At 44.1% G+C, this 22507-nt stretch overlaps 1 protein-coding gene across 5 annotated transcripts in view; it reads left to right on the plus strand.

Moving 5' to 3' along the window:
• The window catches only part of arhgap32b (Rho GTPase activating protein 32b), a 100866-nt gene that overhangs the window by 17019 nt on the left and 61340 nt on the right, over positions 1-22507 (plus strand). For 2 of the 5 annotated variants that reach the window (XM_068599937.1, XM_068599939.1), the window contains exon 2: positions 13043-13327. The exons of 1 other annotated variant lie outside the window; for it this stretch is intronic. In XM_068599937.1, the coding sequence (XP_068456038.1) occupies positions 13233-13327 (95 nt within the window). In that variant the 5' untranslated portion in view covers positions 13043-13232. Of the gene's footprint in view, positions 1-13042; positions 13457-22507 lie in introns of all 5 variants that reach the window. 2 more of the 5 variants (XM_068599940.1, XM_068599938.1) reach the window with 2 other exon arrangements.

The raw sequence follows: 22507 nt of genomic DNA on the forward strand, positions 1-22507 counted from the left end.
ATTTGGAACAACTACCTCAATTAGATTTATGGTAAATCCCATCATGCCTCTCAGAGAAATCACAGTGACAGCATGGAGCCAACAGCTAACGGTAACAGAGATTGCGTTAACTTGCATTCTCATGTGTTCAGGCTCCACTCTACAAAACTTAGTATTGGGCAAAGACAAAGAGTAATGCTAACATTATGTGTTCAAAAGTTGTTTTTGGTCAGAAACTTTAATAAATACAGTACAGAGAGCGGTGTAAGTGAAAGCCTATGAAAACGATACAACTTTGTCTCGTACAAATTGGTTAATCTACATAAATCCTCCTCGTCTTTATGTTTCTGGATAGCTGATAGTTGTTGCTAGCTAGCAGGCTAACTAAACTGTTGTTGTAACTGAACTGATAAAACACTGTCCATAAACTTTGACTGTTTGAGTGGTAAACATCGTCCATGTCGGCGGAGTCCGCCTCCTCGTCCCACCAGAGTACTGCGCTCTGTCATGCGGTCCATCCGTGAATTGTGGGCAGTCACAGTTGTCCCGTTGCTACCTTAGCCCTAATTTTCCTGCACTTCTTTTGATGCACTAGCGCCACTCTCTGGACTCGAGTAGTGCTGACTCCGATTTGCATGTCGCCCTTTAAAAACCGAGACGGGTGCAATGGGATATGTGATCCAGCAAACATAGATGCTGGGAGTGGATTTCTATGTGTCATTTGAAATGACAAGTGGAAACTTGTAGTTGAATTTATTGAGCTGTTCATTTATTGAGCTTTGTTGGATTTGTATTGTTCATGTCATTAGTAAATCCACATAAATGAACCAGAGATTAATGGACTCAAACATACACGTGGCTCAAACTGTGCGTTTTATAAGGCCGGTCAGTGATGCACTTTTGCTGACTGAGAGCAGCTCTGGCAAGCCACCCATGCCTCATTAATCAGAGCAGGTGGAGGGAGGGTAATGAAGACAGGACATGCGGGGAAGCATCCAATCAGGGTGCCACCACTTTTGCTATCGTGTCTTTCTGTTGTTGGGAACGCTGTCAAAGATAATTGACAGGAGAGATGCCGCACTTGGACCCGAGGATTAGTTTCAGCTGAACCCGCCGGTGTTTCTAGCACAGCTTTTCCGGGAGATTTATGTCGAAAGAATCCCGGATAAGTCACTCATTTATTAGTGTTCGTCACAGTGAGTCAGCATGCCGTACTGGGGGGGGGGGAGAATGTGACGTTTCTTCAGTCCCACCCCTCTATACTCTGACACTCTGTTGTGCAGATGCACTGCAGAGGCCACAGAGACAGCAGATGATGAAGCCACAAAGCCTCAATGAAGTTAGCCCTCTCCTCTCACTGTGTTTTATCCGCCTTGTTTCTGGAGTGCCAAGTGATTAGAATGTACAGCTGCTGCCAAGCCAACACTGCAATTAAAATAATAGTTTCCAGTAAAGCAGTCAAGTGGTCTCAGGATGAGAGTCTGAATAATTCAAACTGCAGATGCAGAAAGCGAATCTGGTATTTATTCCCATACATTCCACTAGATTAGCTTTACAACCATTAACTGCCATTCTGAAGAGTTGTTTGTAGACTTCTTTTTGCTGGTGCTGATGTCCTTCATTCAGATTCACGCCGGATTCAAAACTGCTTTTGTAAAACTTATTGTTTATTTTGACTGTTTTGATTTGACATGTAACACTTTCTATGACACCCCGGGCTATAATGCATAATAAACATACTTAATGCATTATAATCTGTTTATGGAATTAAAGTTATAACCACTTATGAAAGTACCTCGGGGGTGACATTTTTGTCGGCCAACCACTACTAATGTTAACGGTAGCTGCAGGTGGTGTGTTATTGTGTCTGGAAAACACCTTTAAAAATGTATTTCTGCACAGTTGCAGATAAAGATCAGGCTAGAGCGATATCAGGCGGGCTGCTATGACATCGTTCAAAGCTTCAGTCAAAACCCCAAATAGATGCTCTGAATACGAAGTCTTATTGACTTTGGAATCTTTTGAAATTTGATACCCAACCCTAAACATAACCCTCGGCTGGTTAAGTCACCCGTGTGGGCCGTCAGCAGATTTTACCTGCAGCGTTGCTCTTCGGTCCGTCACACCTGAGATGGATATTCATTTTCACACGAGAGAGGTTGTATGACATCTCATGGTCTCTGTCACGTAGTACTTTTTAGTCCTCTTGCACACGCATAAAAGATGGTTAATGCCCTGGTTAAGGGAACGCCTTACTTAAACTCACTTTACATAATTTGCAGTAACTTGATTACATCTCCGGTAAATTGAGTTTACACATTGAGGTGTGGACAAATGTGTGGCTGAAAGGTAATTGTAATACAACCAAATGCAACGATGCGTTCACTGTCCACTGTGACTCATTTCTTCCTGCTTGTGGTCTTTGTTTTAACATGAAGGAGGCTTCACTGTTGCCTTATTAAAACATGTTTAATTTTCCCACCGCCAAGCTGCTCCTTTTTGTTTAAATGCACCAGTTTGCATCTGCCCCGTTGTGTGACTTTGTATGCGTGTGCAAAATGGAATACAAAGCAAAGCAGTGGACCAGGCAAGAGTCATTTAAAACACTGAGAAGTATCCCAGCTCTGTCTATTGAGTTACTCTCATTCTTATTAGGTGAAGATGTTGTCACAGCAATTGAAATAACCACCATTACCATACTATTAAAGTTGCATCATTAGAGTACATAAATGCCTGCTTTGTCATTTTTGCTTCTCCGGTCTGCTCATTTTTCAACTTGGTAATTTAGATACACATCTCGCCTTCTATTGCATTATCTCCTCTGGTAATTCACTAAGCGTGGTCGCCCCGTGCTGAGACGCTGTGAGTTGGTGGCTTATCAGATTTCAGGCTGCTAATTATCAGGACAAGTTTGATTACCCAGAGCTCCCAAATCAGCTACAAGGTCATTCAGTTTCTTTACTTGGGTACATTTTGTTGAGGGCCGAGTTACTCAGTCTGTTTTTCAGGCTTCCACTGCATACTTTTTGTTGTTGTGCTGAGGGATAACAGATTCTTACTGCACACACAAGATATTTTAATGAACTTAACCCCGGTGAGGATTCCCATTTTAGTGTAAGTGTGTCCACAACAGTAATCCAACTACCACTTGGGTGATCTGACTTTTAAATTCCAGATACCAGTGCCAATCCAATGTGACAAATAAATACATATGGACTGAATTGCTGTATATGCGATACCAGATTGGCCCATTGTCACTATACCCAATCAAGCTATTTGAGATTGAGATATCTGATATCAATATCGCTGCATCACTAGATAAAATCCCCCCCCCCCAGTTTGCCGCATTGAACTGGTGTTTTGGAAATATGATTTATGGACTACCCTATTGGTTGATTTTATTAGCTCTTTTTCAGAGCCTTGTTTTCTTCACAGCTGCGTCTCTTTCCTATTGAACTACATACAAAAAGGAATCAATAGTCAAAGCCAAATTAATCCAGGCTCCCTCCTATGCACTCGTAATGACGTGTTCATGGTAGAGTGGGTTTGCTCCGTCTACGGCTGGCAGCTTTACTTATTCCGCTGCCTGTGAGCTTAGCTTTCCTGATGCTCACCAAATGTAGCGTACTTTATCAAATCCTCTGCCTCGTCTCCTGAGTCCCAACCACATGGCAGTGTATTAAACAGGCGTCTGACTAACACAAGCATGGCAATCCACAGTCTGGCCTTTCTTTTCAGAGCAACTTTCCTGAAGTTTCTACCAAGTGACGGCTTTGATTTTTCACCTGGTTGTATGCTGAAATTATCATTATTATTAGATAATTGATATTTTGTTCATAAAATTCAACTCCACTGTATGCAAACTATCTACTTCATGGTTTTGAGTTTGAAAGTCTGGTAGAAACACAACAATGACTGGTAGAAGAACCATGTTTTAAGGATCAGCTTTCAGCGAAGGGTCATACAAATCGTCTGGACTTTGTTTGCTGTGTAAAGAGAGTGGAGTAATGTCTACCTGAGCAGAGGATGACATCACTTGTGCGTCACGGCGGTTACAGCTGATCGTGCCGTCCCAACTGATGGCGTCATCACGGAAGTGTAGCGCCTCACCTCTGGCTCTCCCTCGGGTGAACAATGTTAGCGCTGTTTCCATGGTTTAGCTTTTAGCATGGTTCACCATGTTAAGAGGCGCTTGGAGATCCTATATATGTTCTGGATTTAATAACTTGCGCTATTTCCAAAACAGCATGAAGTAGTTTTTAGATGGGTGAAGGATTTAAAAAATACTGCAATAAGAGCGAGGCATTATTCGCTATAGCCAAGTTGTTTCTTGTAACACATGCTTGGAAGGGTCACTTCCTCTACTAAGGCGCGTTCTAAAACTTTAGCAAAAGTCAGGTGTCTTTTTGAGTAACCTTTTAGAACAGCCTTGCTCTTATCAGCAGGCAGCTAAACATCAATGTGAATGCTGCCGACTGCTGATCCCAGTCAAGCATTTAAAAGGTTTTTATGAGGACCCTAATAACAGACTCAAACGAAGAAATTTCTGCACACTGCAGCTTTTACGTGCTGACAGGGTTCAAGGTTGTTCCACATGTTGGAGAGACCACGCCGAACAAGGCTTGTCAGGATGAGAGGAATGTTGAGTGTAGTTCTAGCCTCATTAAACACAAAACACTGGGTGTCGGATGTCTGACAGAGGCATGAGTACATGGGAGCTCAGACTAGGGAGCAAGGATGCTGCCACGCTGCTTGGATATATATAATTCAATCCAAAATGATTCATCAAAGAAAAGGTGGAGGAAGTAGCTTGACATGACGGTATACGTAATATGTAACTTATAATAGCAAGGGCTGTTTCCAGACCATTTACTTCATTGCAGTTTCGATTGGTTCCCTATAAGCCTTGTTTTCCCTCTGCCATTCTGACTGTGTTTGAGAAGTGGCCGTAGTCATTGTGATGTCACCCGTTGGGTTGAAGACTGTCATTAGGAAGTCTCCAGTTCAGCAATTTTGCCGCCGACATCTTGGATTACGGCTGTTGCCATGTTGGGTTTTGCAACCAATGAGCGGAAGTTACCATTTCTGGACAACGAAGGATTGACGTAGAGACACCGTGTATGGCTGTGTGGTAGCAACCTGTCAACCACAAGGTAGCCACACCCCTAAAGCATACCCTGCTTTGTGTTCTGTTTGACTGTAAATGGACTATAATTTATTAAGCATCCTGTTCTATTGAACACTTGAAACAAGAGAGTGAGACCATAAACTCATGTTTATAATATTCACTGAGGAAATGTATTAAGAAGGAGAGTCATTTTCTCAGAGACTTCTCACAGACAATCTGACACTTACACATTGGCGTCACTCGGCAGAACTGGAGGTGCAGTATTTGCTGTGCAGTGTAGTGTCTCTAACTCTTTTTTAAGGAAAGTGGCTGGCACTTGATCCAAAAGTTACTAAAAGTCACTTGAATCCCTCACATGCTTATTTACATAATCATGTGATGACGACATGCATTCATTTGCATAAACATTAGTGGTTGGGTTGCAGCAGCAAGAGGAGAGAGAGAGACTCCAAGAGGTTGGCAGAGGAGCTGTGGACTGCAGCATTGGGAATAAATTACGATATAGGCTGGTATATTTAAATATATACATTTTCCCTCACGTAACATCATCTGTGGGACAGATAAATGTGACTTTCATTCCTGAAAACGGCACACATGGGCATTTTTAAGCTCATGCAGATATAAAAATAATCACAAAATACAATCAATCCTTCAAACAGGAAATATTCACCGTTTGTGCCAAGCTGATTGTAAATTCACACGGTTGTGGGAGGTCCAATTAGCAAACTCAAAAAATAGTTCTTATCCGGGGCAAAGGACATGTTGCCTGATGTTACATGAAAGCAGCAAAATAAATACGTAACAGATGTTTAAAGATATGTAGCTACTGCATTGTGGTGCTGTACGGATGACTTTTAATCTCTGTAGACAACGTGAATGTAATCAAGCACCCAAGGGAAAGAAAATAAAGTTTTGACAGCTAAATTTCCATGCATTCTGACAGCACTGCTACGATGGAGCCGCATTCAGGTGGTAAATACAATTTCTAGCGGGAAAGCTCTGTATTGATTTAATGCCCTCTTGATATGTCTGCAGAACAAGCTTTACAAATTGCTACTCTGCTGTCCATATCAGAAGCCATGTCACGGCTACACACTGCTGCCATTCAGCGAGGCAGTCAGACACGCTGCCGAACAGTGTTGCAAAGTCCATGGGAAGTTGAATGCTGTTGCTGGGAGCCCCGAGAACCAGCTCTGAAGTGCCAAGGAGACCGAATTGTCTTATTTGCATCTCAATATGTTTGAATAGCGAGGGCTTTCAATTGAGGTGGAGCGGGGAAGGGGGGCTGTGGTCATCTGACATTCTTTGTAGGGTTAGGTGAAACAATCTGGACTGCTAATGCCTCATGGCCACCGCATGCTACAGCTCCACCGCTCACGTTTGGTACCAGTTACATTACTAGATGTACTTTTCCACTGCAGATATCACCCCATCATGATAATCTCATCGTCATAGTGGTGCCGTGTGAAACTGCCGTGACGTCATCATCGACGCAACACACTGGGTCCTTTCATCGGCAACCAAACAGAGGAACGTTTGCACCTCCATAAATTGACGGTGGCGTGGCAATTTTAGACCCGGCAGGTTTTTGACAGGTGGCCCGTTCACACGCGAGTGACGGTTCTCTGACCAAGTGGTCTGCAGTGTTTTAACTCCACCCACTAGTATTGGCTCAGCTCAATAGTAACCTTGGTCGCAGTGTTGCAGTACTAAAAGAGTACCAGGTGTTATCCACAATTCTTGCCAGTAGAAAAGCAAAAAAAAGTCCATCTGTGCTTTACAATATGGTTTAAACGCGGCAATAGATCCTGTCTAGTGTTGCAGCAACTTTGAGATGGATTGCCATGGAATCTTAAGCAGACATTCATTGTCCCCAAATAGTCTGAATAGATAATATATTTGGGTCCTGCCGCAAATATATCCTCACATGAAGCCACATCCAGTTTGAAGCATTTTATTCAGCCGCTCTAACCAACATCAGCGTGCTGCAATGAAAGTTGCCTCCGGTGATAAAAAAAAGAAGGCAGTATTAAGCACTGAGGATTGCTGGTGCACTGAAAGTTCAGGCCTGGCAGCCTGCCACAATTGACTTAATGTGGTGGACACACTGTTTTGTATTTCATAAGCAAGTTGTACAAATTGCTAATAGCTACAGTTTAGGCAACACAAAAACTTCCTGGTTCATAGATTTTTCTGCTTTTTATGCTTGAGAATCAAATCCCTAGTTAATCTGAATGGACAGCGATTACTGCAGAAGTAAAGGTGTTGTATAACTGTAAACGCAGCACACTACTGCACTGGACTGGATGTGTAAATGAACAACATTCAGTGCACGTCCACATTCAGACTGCTGGTAATGATAGCAGGAATTAAGAAAGGTCACTAACCCTTTTGACACACCATCTGCTGTTTGGGTCCAGTGACATGTCTCAATCTCAAACAGCTTTTGCCTCAGTGATAACGGGGATGAACATCCAAGGCACCAATCGACCTCGTTATCGCTGCATTTTCTCTTCACATTTACACTTAATTTAATACACATTGCGCTGTGTTGTCGTTGACTGATGTTAGTTGTTTGTCTTGTCTAATGTTGCACCTTCCACCAAGGCAAATTCCTTGTTTGTGTAAATATTCCAAGGCAATAAACGGTTTCAGATTCTGATTCTACATCATAACAGCGCTGTTGTGAACCGGGAGAGGTCATGTGATTGAACTTGAGCATCCTGGTATTGATTTCATGCTAAGGGGTTTTGTGTGCTCCGTTTCCCAGAGGGTTTAACATGAGATCCGATCTGCTGGGAGAGAAAATGCAACAACAGTAGCAAAACTGAGACTAAAGGTAATACACAGATTTTGTGCGATTAAAAACCCATCTTTTATTTGCGTTGTTCATATTTGCACCTGATTTTTATTTAGTTTTCTGAAAAAACTAAATGTAAAGTACTTTTAATTCAATTTTAGGTTGTTTTTTTTTGGGTCAACAAAAACATTTCCTTGTGCAATTAATTGAATGTCCGCTGAGCCTATCAAGGCTACGTTTGCCGCCATCTTCTTTGATGTGTACAGTTACCATGGTGACGTCTATGGCATGGTTAGGGAAAAAGGCCCTGACTGCTTGTTTACGCCATGACTGTTAGGTTCATTTGCACATAACACAGCAGTCTGACTCTCCTCGTCCAGGTGGGATTACAGACAACTGCTCCCTCACTGTCATTCTCCGTGGTCTGGCCTCAGAGAGTAACTTTGAAGTGAACCCACGTGCTGTATGGCTTCTGATAAAGTTACTTTAGCGTACCTTTTTCATTTCTATACATGTCTGTGGGCTGCCTGAAGGTTTTCGTGGCTATGATTTTTCCGCTTCTCGTAAAATATTTGTGTCATTGTAGATGAGTTATTCATTTTGTAGATGCGAAGTAAATAAAACTGTTTTTTTAATTTGTGTATATATCGACTATATATGTATTGAATTACAGGAAAAAATGCTATCAAGCATGTTTCGGATATTTGTGCCATATCTTTCATCCCTACTTATTAGTGCAGATATAAAATATAATGTGTGATTCCACACATTCCTGCTGCTTGTTAAATACGACTTTAGAGAGGAGCAATAATTAATCATTATTTGTCCATTTGCCTAGTCTTTTTTTTTCTTGGAAAAAAATAACTTTTTCTTAATTTGTCTGGTTTTTATTGTGGGGAAATATTTTTCCAAAATATGACAAAATGCGTGGGTTCTCTCCGGGTTCTCCGGCTTCCTCCCACAGTCCAAAGATATGCTGCATAGGTTAATTGGACTCTAGATTGCCCGTAGGTGTGAATGTGAGCGTGAATGGTTGTCTGTCTATATGTCTGCCCTGTGATTGACTGGCGACTTGTCCAGGGTGTACCCTGCCTTCGCTCCTTGACAGCTGGGATTGGCTCCAGCGCCCCTCGACCCTAAATGAGGATAAGCGGTTAAGATAATGGATGGATGGATGGATGGATGACAAAATGCTTTGGAAACATATTTAGCAAATGAATAATAATATCCATGAAGCACGTGACTTCAACATCCACTGAAGCTTCAGCTCTGCTGAAGAGACAAACAAACGTTTCCTCATGGCTCCACACAGATCAGGTGTAACCTTCCTCACATCAGTACATGAAACAAACACAAAAGTCATATTTGCATCCAGTATTCTAATGTGCTTTGCACCGTTTGGAGCACTCGTGGTTGCGCCCTCTTCTTCTGCAATGGTTCTCCGACTCCACGGCACAACTGTTAATTACATAACTGTAGTGAACAGGAACTGCATTCAGTCGCATTTGTCTTTTGCAGATTTTTTCAAAATTTCTTTCAACTTTGGAACACTTTCGGATGGAAACGTTGCTACAAACACGACTGGCTTTAATAAACTCATAATTGCCGCGTCATGCACTGCTCCGGTTTAAATTTCCTGGCTCAAACCTGTGATAAGGCACAATCTTGGATTCTAATGAGAATGAAGGATCTCAACTGTGCAGAAACGACTCTCGTCTTGATTTTTTTTTTTTTTATCTCTTCGGAGCCCAGGCTCTGTCCTCTCTCAAGGTCGGCCATTTTATGGGTTTTTTGCTGCATCAGGTATTTGTGGGAAGCTCAGCCGGCTCTGTCCTGCCTGCCTGGCATACACAAACTTGCTTCCTCTTTTTTTTTTAAACACGTTTCCCTCCGCGCATAATAACAAAATAGATGCGTACCGTCATGCCCACGCATATGCATGCAGGCGGCCCCACCTGAAAGCACTTGCTTAAAGTCAGGTGGGTCGTGCTCATGTCCTTGCTGTGTGAACTGGGAGAGGTTTGCGGGTGATTTAAGGGCCGGGGTTTACAGTAGCCCGGGACGAGAGATGAATTTCAACATGCACTTGACGCTCTCGTCAAACCATTCAGTTTGCTCTTAGCAGTCTCTCGCCATGCCCCGGAGTCGTCTCCTCCACACTGTCGATTTGGCTGGATGAGCGCCTACAGAACCACGCAAGTTTATCATCTTTCCGCCCAGACGGGTCAAATCAAGGTGGCACATTAGTTCGGGATTGGTCGAGAGGGAGACTCATTTGCTCATGATTCATGGTGTCGCTTTGTTATTTTTAGAACGAAGCTTCCTAAATCACTTTGAGTGGAAAAACGTCTTGAAAGACGTGAATTGACTTTTATTTTAGAGGACTTCCTGTCGCAGTTAAATGACCCAAAAAAAGCTGCATTTTAGAATACATATATATGTGTGTGTGTGTGTGTGTGTGTATATATATATATATATTCTTTATAATCCACCTATTTCTGTGTCTATTATTATAGACATGTTATATGTAAGCCCCGGTAGTTGCGTATGCCCAGCAAGTCTTTGTCAGATGTAGAACCAGCTGCTTCAGTGTGTGAGGATCCTCTCCTCCCACGCTCCTGCGCCCCCCTTCCCCTCTGTCTCTCTTCTCTTGGCATCATCCTCCAGGGGTTCACAGTGCACAGCCATTCACCGCCACAGAGAAACGGTCCGCATGGACTTTTCGTCTCCTCCCCTTGTTTTCGCCGGGTTTTCCCCGCTGTGCTCCTGTTGTCTATTTTCGGCGGGGGCGATGACGCTGAATTTCATTGGGAGGTTGTTATGCAGTGCGTCGAATGATAGCAAAAATATCCAGCAGGACGTTCTCTGGTGGGATTATGGGTACACTGATGACTCAGTGGGTAGAGATGAGCACTGTTGATGGTCCCAAACAGGGGGCGACTCCTTCGGTTACAAAAACAAGAGCGATTCTTAAGAAGTCTATAAGAAAATTACTTTTCACTTCATTTATTTACTCTGTAAACATGATTTTATGTTTCAATCTCTAGTTTCAAGTCTTCTCCAATAGAGCATGATGTTCATTTAATAAATGATGGTGCATTTAGAGTCACATAGACCATAAAGCAGGGTATCCTTTAGGGCGTGGCTACCTTGTGACTGACAGTTTGCTACCACAGCAGTATAAGCCACTCCTCCTGGCACTCCTGCGCTGCCCAAATATGGTTACTTTCGCTTACTGTATGCTAAAAACCAACATGGCGACGACCTAAATGCCCAAACTTAAGGCTTCAAATCCGCAGTCCACAAACCAAAGCGCTTTGTGTCGCGCTTCTCTAGTCTTCCGATCACTCAATCACATGGTACAGTGCATTTACAACGATGACGGCAACCGCTGCTTGTGTACGGTCTGCGGTCACAGTAACTCTAAAGGTGCAATGTTTAATGTCTGGCCAGAATCTATTTTAATTTCAAAACACTTATCAACAGAATATGAAGAGATTACATCCTTGACTTCATGTCACAGACGTCTGTGTATTGAGTCACAGGGATATCCACTGACTTGAGCATGCTAACCAGCTAGAACCAGCTAGGGGATCCCTAAGTGCCCCAGATTTTTCAGGCCGAGTCTGAGGGGAGAAAAAAAACAGTTGACAAACATATTTAGAGTTAGTTTTTGTGAACCGCATTTACACAGAGAACGAAAGAGCATTTCGCTAAAGACTCAAATCCCTGAGGTGTTCCACCGAGCGATACAGGAGATCATTCCTTCCAGTGGCCATCAAACGGTTTAATTCACCCCACAGTGTCCCCACTCAGTCTCGGCATTAGTGGACTGGGAGACCCAGAGGTGATACTGCACTCGCTCACCAGACTCCTAATTTCATTGCAATTTCAAGCCGTCCAATTTCTGGCACAGTGCAATACATCTTTTTACTTACTTCTACATTTCTGCAGCCTGTATGCATGCCCATCTAGTTCTGATACTTTTGTGTTTGTATTTAGGATTGTATTGGTTTTTGCGCTATTCTTTACACCGTGAGGTTAATTTGTGTAGGTCTGCTGTTCCCCCTTGGGATGAATAAAGTGTCTTTTCAGTAATGGGACATGGTCCACGGTCTCACTGCTGGTTTCCCTTTTAATTTGCGTTTCCAAAGTCTGTTTTGCAGAAATCTTACAGTAAGCTTACTATTGCATAACAAGCTTGTGTTTTTGATGTGTGATTGTGTTGCATTGATTAATCTCGATTGGACAGTTTACCTCCTGGAAACCAGCATTGAGCCTGTCTTCTTGATGTAAAAGCTGTCTGTATGTCTCGACCAGGCGACAACCTCCGGTTCTGCCAAGTGAAGCCAATGTGGTTTCTTAAAACCTGAATTATCTCTACTGACCACAAGGGGGCGACACCTCTGGTTCTTAGAAGTCTTTGAGAAAATGACTCTACTTCCCCCTTTTTCATTCCCTCAGTAAACATTGTACACATGAGTTCATGGTCTCAAACTCTAGTTTCAAGTCTTCTGCAACACAGCATGATGTTCATTTAGTAAATTATGGTCCATTTAGAATCAAATAGACCACAAAGCAGGGGATGCTTTAGGGTGGGTTTACTTTGAAGTCACTGTGGCTACTAGAGACATAAACGGCGTCTCTTCGTCACTCCTCCGCATTCCAAATATGGTAACTTCTGTTTATCAGTTGACAGAAAAAAACGACAACATGGCGACAGCCGTTATCCAAGATGGCAGTCCACAAACTAATGGGTGACATAACGATGACTACGTCCACTTCTTATGGATACATGGTCTGGACACAGTGCTGCTTGTACATGAGATGGACAAAAGTGGTTTATTTCATAAAACATGGGGTTGACTTGATATTCTGGGTTGAAATAGAGACCGGAAGATTTCAGGGTGGCCAATGTTGGTGTCTGACCGTTAATTCACACACCGCTGAACGTGCCAGAATCTCCATGTTAACACCGAAGTGGAATCCTGCTTTGCGAAGCTCCATCAGCATGACTTACTTGATCGATAGACTACACACACGATTTAATGATTTCTTTTTTGTTTTCCTCCTCCTTGTCCTCCTATCTCTCTCTCATGCCAATCACCCCGTTCCCTTTCCTCTTTTTACCACAGTCCGTCCTCCCCTCTCGCTATTCCCCAATTCTTTCCTCCCTCTCTCGCCTCTACATGTGATCTCTTGAATCCCATTTGTATTTCTCCCTCCTGATCTACCTCTTCACTTCCTCCCCTCCCTTCCCTTCTCTCCCCCTCCCTCCCTCTCTCTGCTCCTCTGGCAGGCTGCTCATTGCAGTGAGTCAGTATCATGGAGGCAGGCAGCGGGGCTGCCGCAGCGGTGGGGAGTGCAGCGCTAGGACTGCTGGGAGCCACAGCCACGTCCGGCCATGACATCTTGGACAGGTAAGAGCGAGGGACGAGGTCGACGCGCGCCCTCGAGGGGACAGACGGGCCCGTCCTCCGTCAGAGTGAGGCGAGGAGGAAGAGTGTGTTTCAGTGGAGAGAAGAACCACACCTCAGGTTGTAGTTTTGGTGAGCATGCTAGTTTGTTTATAGTCAGAGTAGGGGGGTATGGAGAGAGAGAGAGAGACAGTGTGTGTGTGTGCGTGTGTGTGTGTGTGTGTGTGTGTGTGTGTGTCTATCTGTCCTATTATACTTTGTGTGCATGTGTGTGTCTTCTTCTTTGTCATTACTCTCGCTGTATGGGAGGCAAACGCTCAGTTTTTGACAGTTGGAGAATCTGGTTTGGCTTCCTTATGCCTCAAGGAGAAATGACACCAGGGTATGCGCATGCAGAGGGGGGAGGAGGAGGAGGAGGAGGGGAGGAGGGCATTGCTATAGACTTGCCTGAGCACCGTAGCTCAGCCGATGGGGTGAGTTTGCACAGTCACCACCCCACTCCCTATTTAACACCCCCTCCCGTTCTCCCCCACACCCACATCAGCCCATAGCAACTGAGGCGAAGTCGCCGGCGGAAACCCCTCATTCAGATTTCTCGTTACTGACGGGTGAGCCGGTCTGCTCCAAAAACCACTACCTCCACCGAGGGGCCAAATGGACCAGCTTTCATCCAGTTACGTCATCACGACAGCTGTACACCCACACCCGCACACCCTGTGCACTGTTATCACACTCACACACCCTCAACCATTCACACACAGATGGACTCGCCTCCCAGGGATGTTTTAGGACAAACATTGCAGTCACACGTGCAGGCGATAAATGCACACACACACACACACACACCACAAAACGATGTTAATCTTTGCCGATGGGTAGGGGGGGGCTTCTCTGCATTTCAGCTCTCTCATTGGCTATCAGGTGGTGTTGGGGGGGCTTGCTCATCAAATCAATCACAGTTGTTACGCTCTCTGCCAGACTAATCTCCCAACACGTCCCGGGGATCTCCTTTGACACATTGAGCAAGCGGAGCTGGAAATTAAGGCTGTGACTCATTTAATCATTTCTCTACTATTTCTGTTAGTCACCGCTCGCATTCCGACTCCCCCACGCCTTCTCTGAGACACACAGAAATATACATCTACTCGTCCATCTGTTCCCATGCCACTCGACCAGGTAGTCAATAGCTTTCCTCCCTTGCGTTATTGCCATGGTGGCATGATGTGGCTTTATTCCCACCGCTGGATTATCAGCATGTGTGTGCGTCGCTGGCTACACGTGTGTGTGTGTGCGCGTGTGTGTGCGCATCTGTCTGTGTTTTCTTCTTCTTTTTTTTTTTTTTGCAAATGTGTGCTGCTGTTGGTTATCTTTTTTGGAGTTTATTGGGGGGGGGGGATTACAGTTGAGGCTGCTCACTCCCTCCACTTGTACACCCCCCCCTCCAGTTCTGAACTGGGTCTAAATCCTGCACCGGGGTTACCATGGCAGCAGCAGCTTAGCATACATTAGACAGCGGTCCAATGTTACTACTGACTGAGTAGTGAGGGAAAAGAAGAGAAAGGTGGTCAAAAAAGAGAGAGGGAGAGACATAAAGAGAGAAAGGGACAGAGATGTTCCTCTTCCGCTAAAGTCATTCGAGATGATGTCACATACAATATATGCGAGGGCGTGTGTGCGGCTGCTCAATCCGACCATTGCAGCGAATTATTTCTTTTAGCGGGGACGACAGGGAGGGTGGTTGTTGGCCAGGGCTAGTGCTTTATGAAAGTTGGCCGGTAAGTCCTGGTGGACAGGAGGGGAATCCAGGTTTTGGGAAACCAGGCCACCCAGGAGGTGAAGCAGAGAAGGAGAATGAAAATGCTGTAAAACAGTATACTGTTAGTGATTGTCTGATCCATTCAGACAACTGAGCCGTACAGGCGGCCAGGGTGTAGCATTTCATGTGCTTGTGCAGGCAGTCGATTTGGAGGTGCTACATTTCATATTCAGAACATTGATTCAGCATCAAACAGCTATTATCTATGTAAAGACATAGTGGATCAATGTCTACCTGAGCAGAGGGTGAAGTCACTGTCTGTGCGTGTGCGTTTGGGCAGGCGGCAACCACTTCTGCCGAGTGAAGCTGACGTTTAACACGTCTTAAAATTTGCATTCTCTCGAAAGACCATGAGGGGACGACTCCTCTGGTCGCAACAAGAAATTTGAGTGTTTACAAGTCTATGAGAACATTATAAACTCAATCTGTTGCTGCTCTAAGCTTTGTTCACATAGCTGCACTGACCGTGCGGTTTTAGTGCATGTTAGTGCACGTGAGCGATCGCTGTTCTCATACGGTTACAGACATTAACGCCGTCCTGACAGGTTGAGAGGCAATAAAATTGCAACCAATCTCGTATATATTGCACCTCTTTACATCAGTAATGTGTGGTTTGTATTCAATAAATTGGCAGTCAGATAAACAAGTCGTGCTTTTACTTTAGATTAGGTTCTTAGGGCAACTGAATTGTGTCTATATTTTTTATCCTTTTACATAAGCCTTCTTATCAAACCTTCATGACGCTCCACCATTTTCCGTGGTCCTCAACATGTGCAAACAGTTGTCTAATCTATAATATCATCTGTGACTCTTTCTCACGTCTCAGAAAATAGACCTGGAAAAAAGCGGTTATTTACCAAACAGGGAGGCCCTCCTCAAACATGCTATTGGTGTAACATCCTCTTAGTATGTTTTCCTTTCTTTCCGTATGTTTCCTTAGTATTACCTTGATTCTTTGTATACTGTGTTTGTCTTAGGGAGAGCAACTGTGTTCGTCTTCCATGTTCTGTTTGAACCCAGGAAACGCCCAGGTGTTTCTGCACATTTCTATCAACAGCAGAGGAATATTTATAGAGACATCAGGGAATATTTTCGTTTAGCATGGCTGGCTGCAGAGCTGGCTTTAAATGGAACACCACAGTACTCCACAGATCACATTGCTTGAGAAATGTAAGATGATGCGGGTTCATTAGGCTCCTGGTGTAAATATCTGGTTGGCAGAACCCACTGGAAGCAGGAACAGATAGACAATTGACGTCTTGTCTGCTCTGCCATATGCAGGACAGATGAAGTGCCTCAGTGGGAATGGAGCTAAACTGTTGGCCGACTGGAGAGACTTCCAGCCAGTGGACGAGATCCAGAACATGCATATGGTTGGAATCGTGTGCGCTGCCTGCTAATCGCCCCCTCCCTGTACGGCTTCCCTCCGTATTTATTGCTCCGTGTTCCTTCCCAAGGCTTCTCCTTCGCAGTGGAAATGAAACGTGTGCAGGGTCCGCATTAGCTCCGAGTCTCTATTATTTACTCAGGACAAGCTACAATGAGCTCAGCACTGTAATGAGTCATATCTGATTTACTCAGACTGCCTCAGCCAATTCACCGGGGTGTGATTTTCAGATTTTTTTGAACCTCTGTGATTTGAATTGTGATCATTTCGTATAGAAGATATGATTGTACCAAACAAAGTCTCTTCTGCATTGTTAAAATCCGATAATGTGATATGGGGGCTTGTTGTTTAGGATGCCAATTTAGTTGCCCAATTTAGTTTAGATTGATAAATATATTACTTGTCATAGCACATGGTGGACAGCAACCAACTGAACTGATATGACATGGGGGGTCATGGTGCACACTGGCAGTTGAATGAAATCATGTCATTTGATGAAGACAAAACCATCTTTACTTCTACGCCATAGAAACTGACCGCTGGTGACGTTCCACAATCTGAGCACATTCTCGTCAACATAGTGAAACATCCTCTTAGCGAAAGCGCTTCATGTCGGTGAGCAGGTAGAGTTTTTACTGTGGATTGATACCGCTTAATCCACCCCTCCATAGAAGTTAACCTTCAGTGTTTTCGTTTTGTAGCGGTTTTTAGCAGCTTATCTGCGGCCTGCTCCATATTGGCTGAAGTGAAGCCCCTGTGACCCTGTCGCCAAGCAACCAGTGCAATTTTTTTTCATCGACCGCAGTGTGACGCTCATGGTGCAAATTAAGTAGACGTCACATCAGTTGTATGTGGGTATTGTCTCACGGTATGAGCCAATCAGATTGCTTGATTTAAGCTACCCATTTCATAATGTCCATTCCTCGATAATATTTAAGTATCATGAGTTTTGAAAGTGTCTCTGTAGCTGCATAAGCTAACGCTACCTTCCCAGACTGACGGGACAGACTGCTTTACAGCCCTGAATCCTTGAGGTCTCAGTTCAGTATCAGGTTTTATTTGATGAACAATGGTGTCATGTGCTTCAACCGGGCAACTCTGTTCATTTCTTACACAACTGCAGAGCCAGGACGTGAGGCGATTGCTGAGATCTTTTATGTAAAAAACAGATGAAACACAGCCAACTCCTACAGCTGGGAAGTACAACCAAAGTGTTATAATATATACAATTAATATATCTTTTCTACATGGCTTTCCATGATAAGTTCACATGAAAGTTATTTGCATTCTACACTCGTTAAAGGGCTTTAAAAGTCTTACATTTAACTTTTTAAACTATTTTCTAAACCATTGATATTGAACCCTGAGCTTGACTTACTTCCACTTCCCTGCTGTTCTGCAGTTTAACAAAACCAGTCCGTCACTGATCGGTTGTCTTGAAACCATGAAACCAAGCTTGAATATAACCCTTGACAAATCCGCCACCATAGCTTTAGGCAGCAAAAAAAAGCTCAGTTACATTACAACAACGTGCACCATAAAATACGCTTTACTGGTCATTCTCATGATATTGGATAGCTTGGCAGAGATTAGGCCTTCATGTAATAGTATAACCAGAGCAAGAAAATGGCAACCAACTGTTTTAGTTTTGGTGTTTATTTTGGGTCAGGATAAAGGATTTTTCCAGCTGTTCAAATCTCATTTGATTTTGTTTGAGGCCTACATTTTCCGTGATAAGTTTGGCTTGAGTCAAACATCAGAAAGCTTGTCAAGCGCTGCAGAGTTTTTAAGATTCATGCTGACCATTGTTGAATTAACACGCAGGTGAACATCCGTGTGAACACTGATTTGCTGATCACTTATGTCAAAGCAAACAATTAATAACCGATAACAAAATAAAACGCAAAAAGAACCTTTTTTCTTCTCTTCTGTGACAGACATGTGAAACATTTTTACCGCTTTCAAGAACAGACTTTGCCTAACTGATTCCTTACAGATGATTAATTTTAAAAGAATCACATTTGAAAATTCAAAAAGAGAGTTAGTCATTTAGTCGTGTATTCCTCATGGCTATGTTATTAACCACGAGGAATATTCTCTGGAGGGTGTTATTGGCAGTTCTAAAAGTGGCTGTGTTCAGTCCAGTACAGAAAACATGCTATGCTCTTTAGAGCTGCTCTCATAAACATTGATCACAGCCACCCCAACTGGCAGCACTTGCCTGGGTTTGGCTGGTTTTATTCATTTTTTGCATCCCAAACTGATTTATGCTGTTTATTAGGTTTCAACTGTCAGTTCCAAGTAAAAGCTTCTAACATGACTGGCAATGATCTTATTAACTTTCAGCTGCCATTCTGGACTCATTCGCTGTCTGCGGCTGTCAGATCAAAGTTCTGTCACCAGTAGCGCACACACGTCTTACAGATGCATGATCAACCTAGCTAGGAGGGATTGAAAGGACTTATGAAGCTCAGTTGCCAACCAGTAAAAGGTATGTCTAGATGGTACTGGCAAGGGTGGGAGTCGTGGGAGTCCGGTCTACATGTGTTTTATGGACTTAGAGAAGGCTAACGTCTGAGTCCCCTGGTGTCACCTGTGAAGGGCACTACAGAAGTATGGGGTACCTGAGCCCGTGGCCACGAGCCATCCGGTCCCCATCAGAGTGAGAGCTGTGTCTATAAGTCGCATGCTTTCACTGAGTGTTGGGCTCCAGAAGGCTTGTTCTGTGTCGCCATCTCTGTTCATGATCTTACTGGATAAGATTTCCAGGTGCAGCCAGGGCAAAGCTTCCGGTTGGGGAACCCCAACCTTTGCTGCTCTTTTGCGGAGGATGTGGTTCTGTTGCGTTTATCGGACTGTGACCTCCTCCTTGCACTGGGGTGGTTTGGTGGTTGAGTGTGAAGCTGTGAGACTGATTGTCGGCTTCTCCAAGTTTCTCCAAAAACGGTGGAATGTTCCCTCTAGGTTGGGAGTGACCCGCTGCCCTCAAGTAAAGGAGTCCAAGTATCTTGGTGTCTTGTTAATGAGTGATGATGAAATCAAGCGTGAGATGGACAGGCAAAAGTGATGTAATGTCCATTGCATTCTTTATGCAAAAGAGAAATTCATTTATACAACCACAATGAAACTAAGTTAGATGATTTTTTGATTGCGGTTGATCAGAATTGGTTTTATTGACCATGTAGCGCCGAATTCATCATGCTGAATTTATCATGCCGAATTCATCACAGCCATTGCATAGGGGAGTATTGTTCTGTTATTGGGGACACGTCATCTCGCCATATCCACCAAGTTTATCGTGTATTGAAATGATCAGATGAGTAGTAGTTTGCTTGCTTTCACGTTATCTTCTGTTGCGCTAATTTGCTTAAGTTGAGCAGTTTATCACAGTGATTGCTCTAACCGATGTCTCCGCTGCCAATTCATCATGCTGGATCAGCCAAAAATCCACCAACGAGGGCAGACGAACGCCAACGATATGGGACGCTCCATGGCAGCCCGAGTTTGGCAGAAGGTAGTGCAACAGGGCCTCTAGAGACGGGTGAGCTACAACATCCGGCATACGATAAGGATTCCTCATAAGCGCCTGAAAACTCTTGTCCAATTGGAGACCCGATTGTAGACCCAAAAACACGCTGTTGAGATCGTATACCTCGATTGGCCTAGAAACACCTCGGGATTTCGAGGAGGAGATGGAAAATGTTGCTTGTTAGAGGGACGTCTGGACTACCTTTCTCGCCTGCTCCCATCGCAACCCAGCAAATTTGTAATTTGTGATTTGGGGATTTACATAATAAACTGAATTATGAAAAAAATAAATTAGATGGGTAGTTTTCTTGCTCGGAGTGAGATGTGACGATCAATAGCACACCCATAGCTGGACAGGACATAGGAAGCTTCAACCAGCAGCCAGCATAAAGACTGGCAGCATGAACAAACAGCTTGCCCGGGTCCGTCCAAAGGGAAAAAGTGCTTTGGTGTAGCCTTTTTTTCTTTTTGCGAGTGATCAAGTTGCTACCGCTGACTGCGCCCCAAAGCATCTCGCAACACAATGTCATGTGACGGTGGTACGGCAGCTTTGTAGCGTGCATCTCGCCCACCCTCAAAACCTGTCGGCCTATGTGAGTGAAACATCTTGTGCTTAACCGGCTGCGGCAACGGTGATGAAATATCAGTACATAAAACCCACATGATTTCCGTTCAAGGTTGTGAGCGTATGTTGAGTCAGGCATTTTGTGGTGAAGCAGCCTAATAGCAGAGACACAAGAAAGTGGTGGCTGAGAATGAAGGCAGAGAGAGAGAGAGCAAGCAGTTTGGCTTTTATTCACAGCTGAGAGGTTGGAAACAATTTGTAAGTTTGTCGATATTGAAACATTATTTGTTTCTTACAGAGTTGGAGAGAGAAGCATTTGACTCAGCAGGCCAGGAGCTGTGAAAGTCTTCATCCTCTTATATAGGTCAGAGAAGAGGAGAGGGTCAGGTAAAGCAGGCCAGAGTGCTGCTGAACACAAAGTTAAAGCAAAGCCTTCGGTCCACCGTGTTATGAAGAGTGTTGGGAGCAGGTGCTGGAGGAAGGACCAGTTCCTTTCTCTTTATATGCCTCCTCACTGAGGAATGCAGGGAATGCGGCGCACTCCTGAAAGGAGAAGGTGCTACTTGGCGAGTGCAATGCTCTGTTGAAGCTTGGCCTTTATCTCTGGCGTCTGAAAGTGTCTCACACCGTCTCATTACTTCTCAAGCCTTCCTTGGTTAGCGGTGCATAAAGTATCATTAGGGTCCTTGTGGCTGAGGGATGTCAGTCAGTAGCCTTATCACAAGTTATTTCTCATCACTGAGCACAAGACAGTGATTCTACATTGCTGAACACCATGATTTAGTTTTTGTAAATCTGCCAAGTCTGTTTCCATTTTGTTGTTATCCATACTTTTCCACCCCGGTGAAGCATAACATGTTCAGGTGGGTTTCGGCAGGACCCAAGAGCAGACACAGAGACGGCAGGGTTGTTGAAGGAATGGGTTTTTATTGGATGACAGCTGGTAATTTGCAAGGCAGGAGGTGAATGCAGGTAGGGAGATGAGGCTGCGGTGCAGGCAGGGATATCCCTGGCACAGGTAAAAGGTGTTAGTCTTAAATTAAGGAATAGGAATCGCAGGAAAAGTGCTCTTTGTCAAAGCAAGACACAGAGCGGCCGAGAGTCACACTACCACTGAGCTAACGAAACAATCTGGCGGCGAGTGGGAAGGAAGCCGGGGGAATTGGTCTGGATGGGTTTGATGGGCCATTTGCATGCTCCTAGCCTCGCACAAGCACGCCCGCAGAACATTTCTTGCAATATTTCACATTTATTTAGGGAAATTTAAAAATGCACAAAACTGGTGGATGGAAACAAACCTATGATTACAAGGGAACACTGCTTTACAGTATTGTCATGAAGGCAAACCACATTTTTACAGTTTGTTCAAATTTATGAACCTTTCATTAAGTTCTATTGTTAAATACAAGGTTAGAGCCTCTCAATGGCTCTTCACGAGGGCGGCAGCTGATCTGGTGGGTCACAGCTAATGGGGCTAACAGGATACATTAATGACTATCATGCCGTGGCTGTGTAGGTTACATATATCAGAACTCACTCCTCACTTTGTACCTGCACTCATCTGGCGGTTACAGCCGATAACTTTGTCTCGATGATTGCCCTCCGGTTCAGGTTAACTGTGCCCGCACTGTTGCAGTTATTTGCACTGTTAGCACCCTTTGCTGCTAGCCATCGACTCAGTAATCACCATGTTGAAAGCCATTTGGAGGCACTTGATATTTTCTGAATTTGGTGTTGAGCACCTTTTACCCATCATTACTATTCTCATAGTGCCTCCACTGGTAACTGCTAATCCTTATTGTCATGGATCGGAGAAAGTAAAGTGATGCTTTGCGCAGAACAAAGTGGCAGAAATGTCCCCACAGATATCGGTTCAGTTGAAACCCA

The sequence above is a fragment of the Clinocottus analis genome, unplaced genomic scaffold, assembly GCF_023055335.1.
Source record: "Clinocottus analis isolate CAN_PGR_092001 unplaced genomic scaffold, fCliAna1.0.p SCAF_5, whole genome shotgun sequence".
In the NCBI taxonomy this organism is placed as follows: domain Eukaryota; kingdom Metazoa; phylum Chordata; class Actinopteri; order Perciformes; family Cottidae; genus Clinocottus; species Clinocottus analis.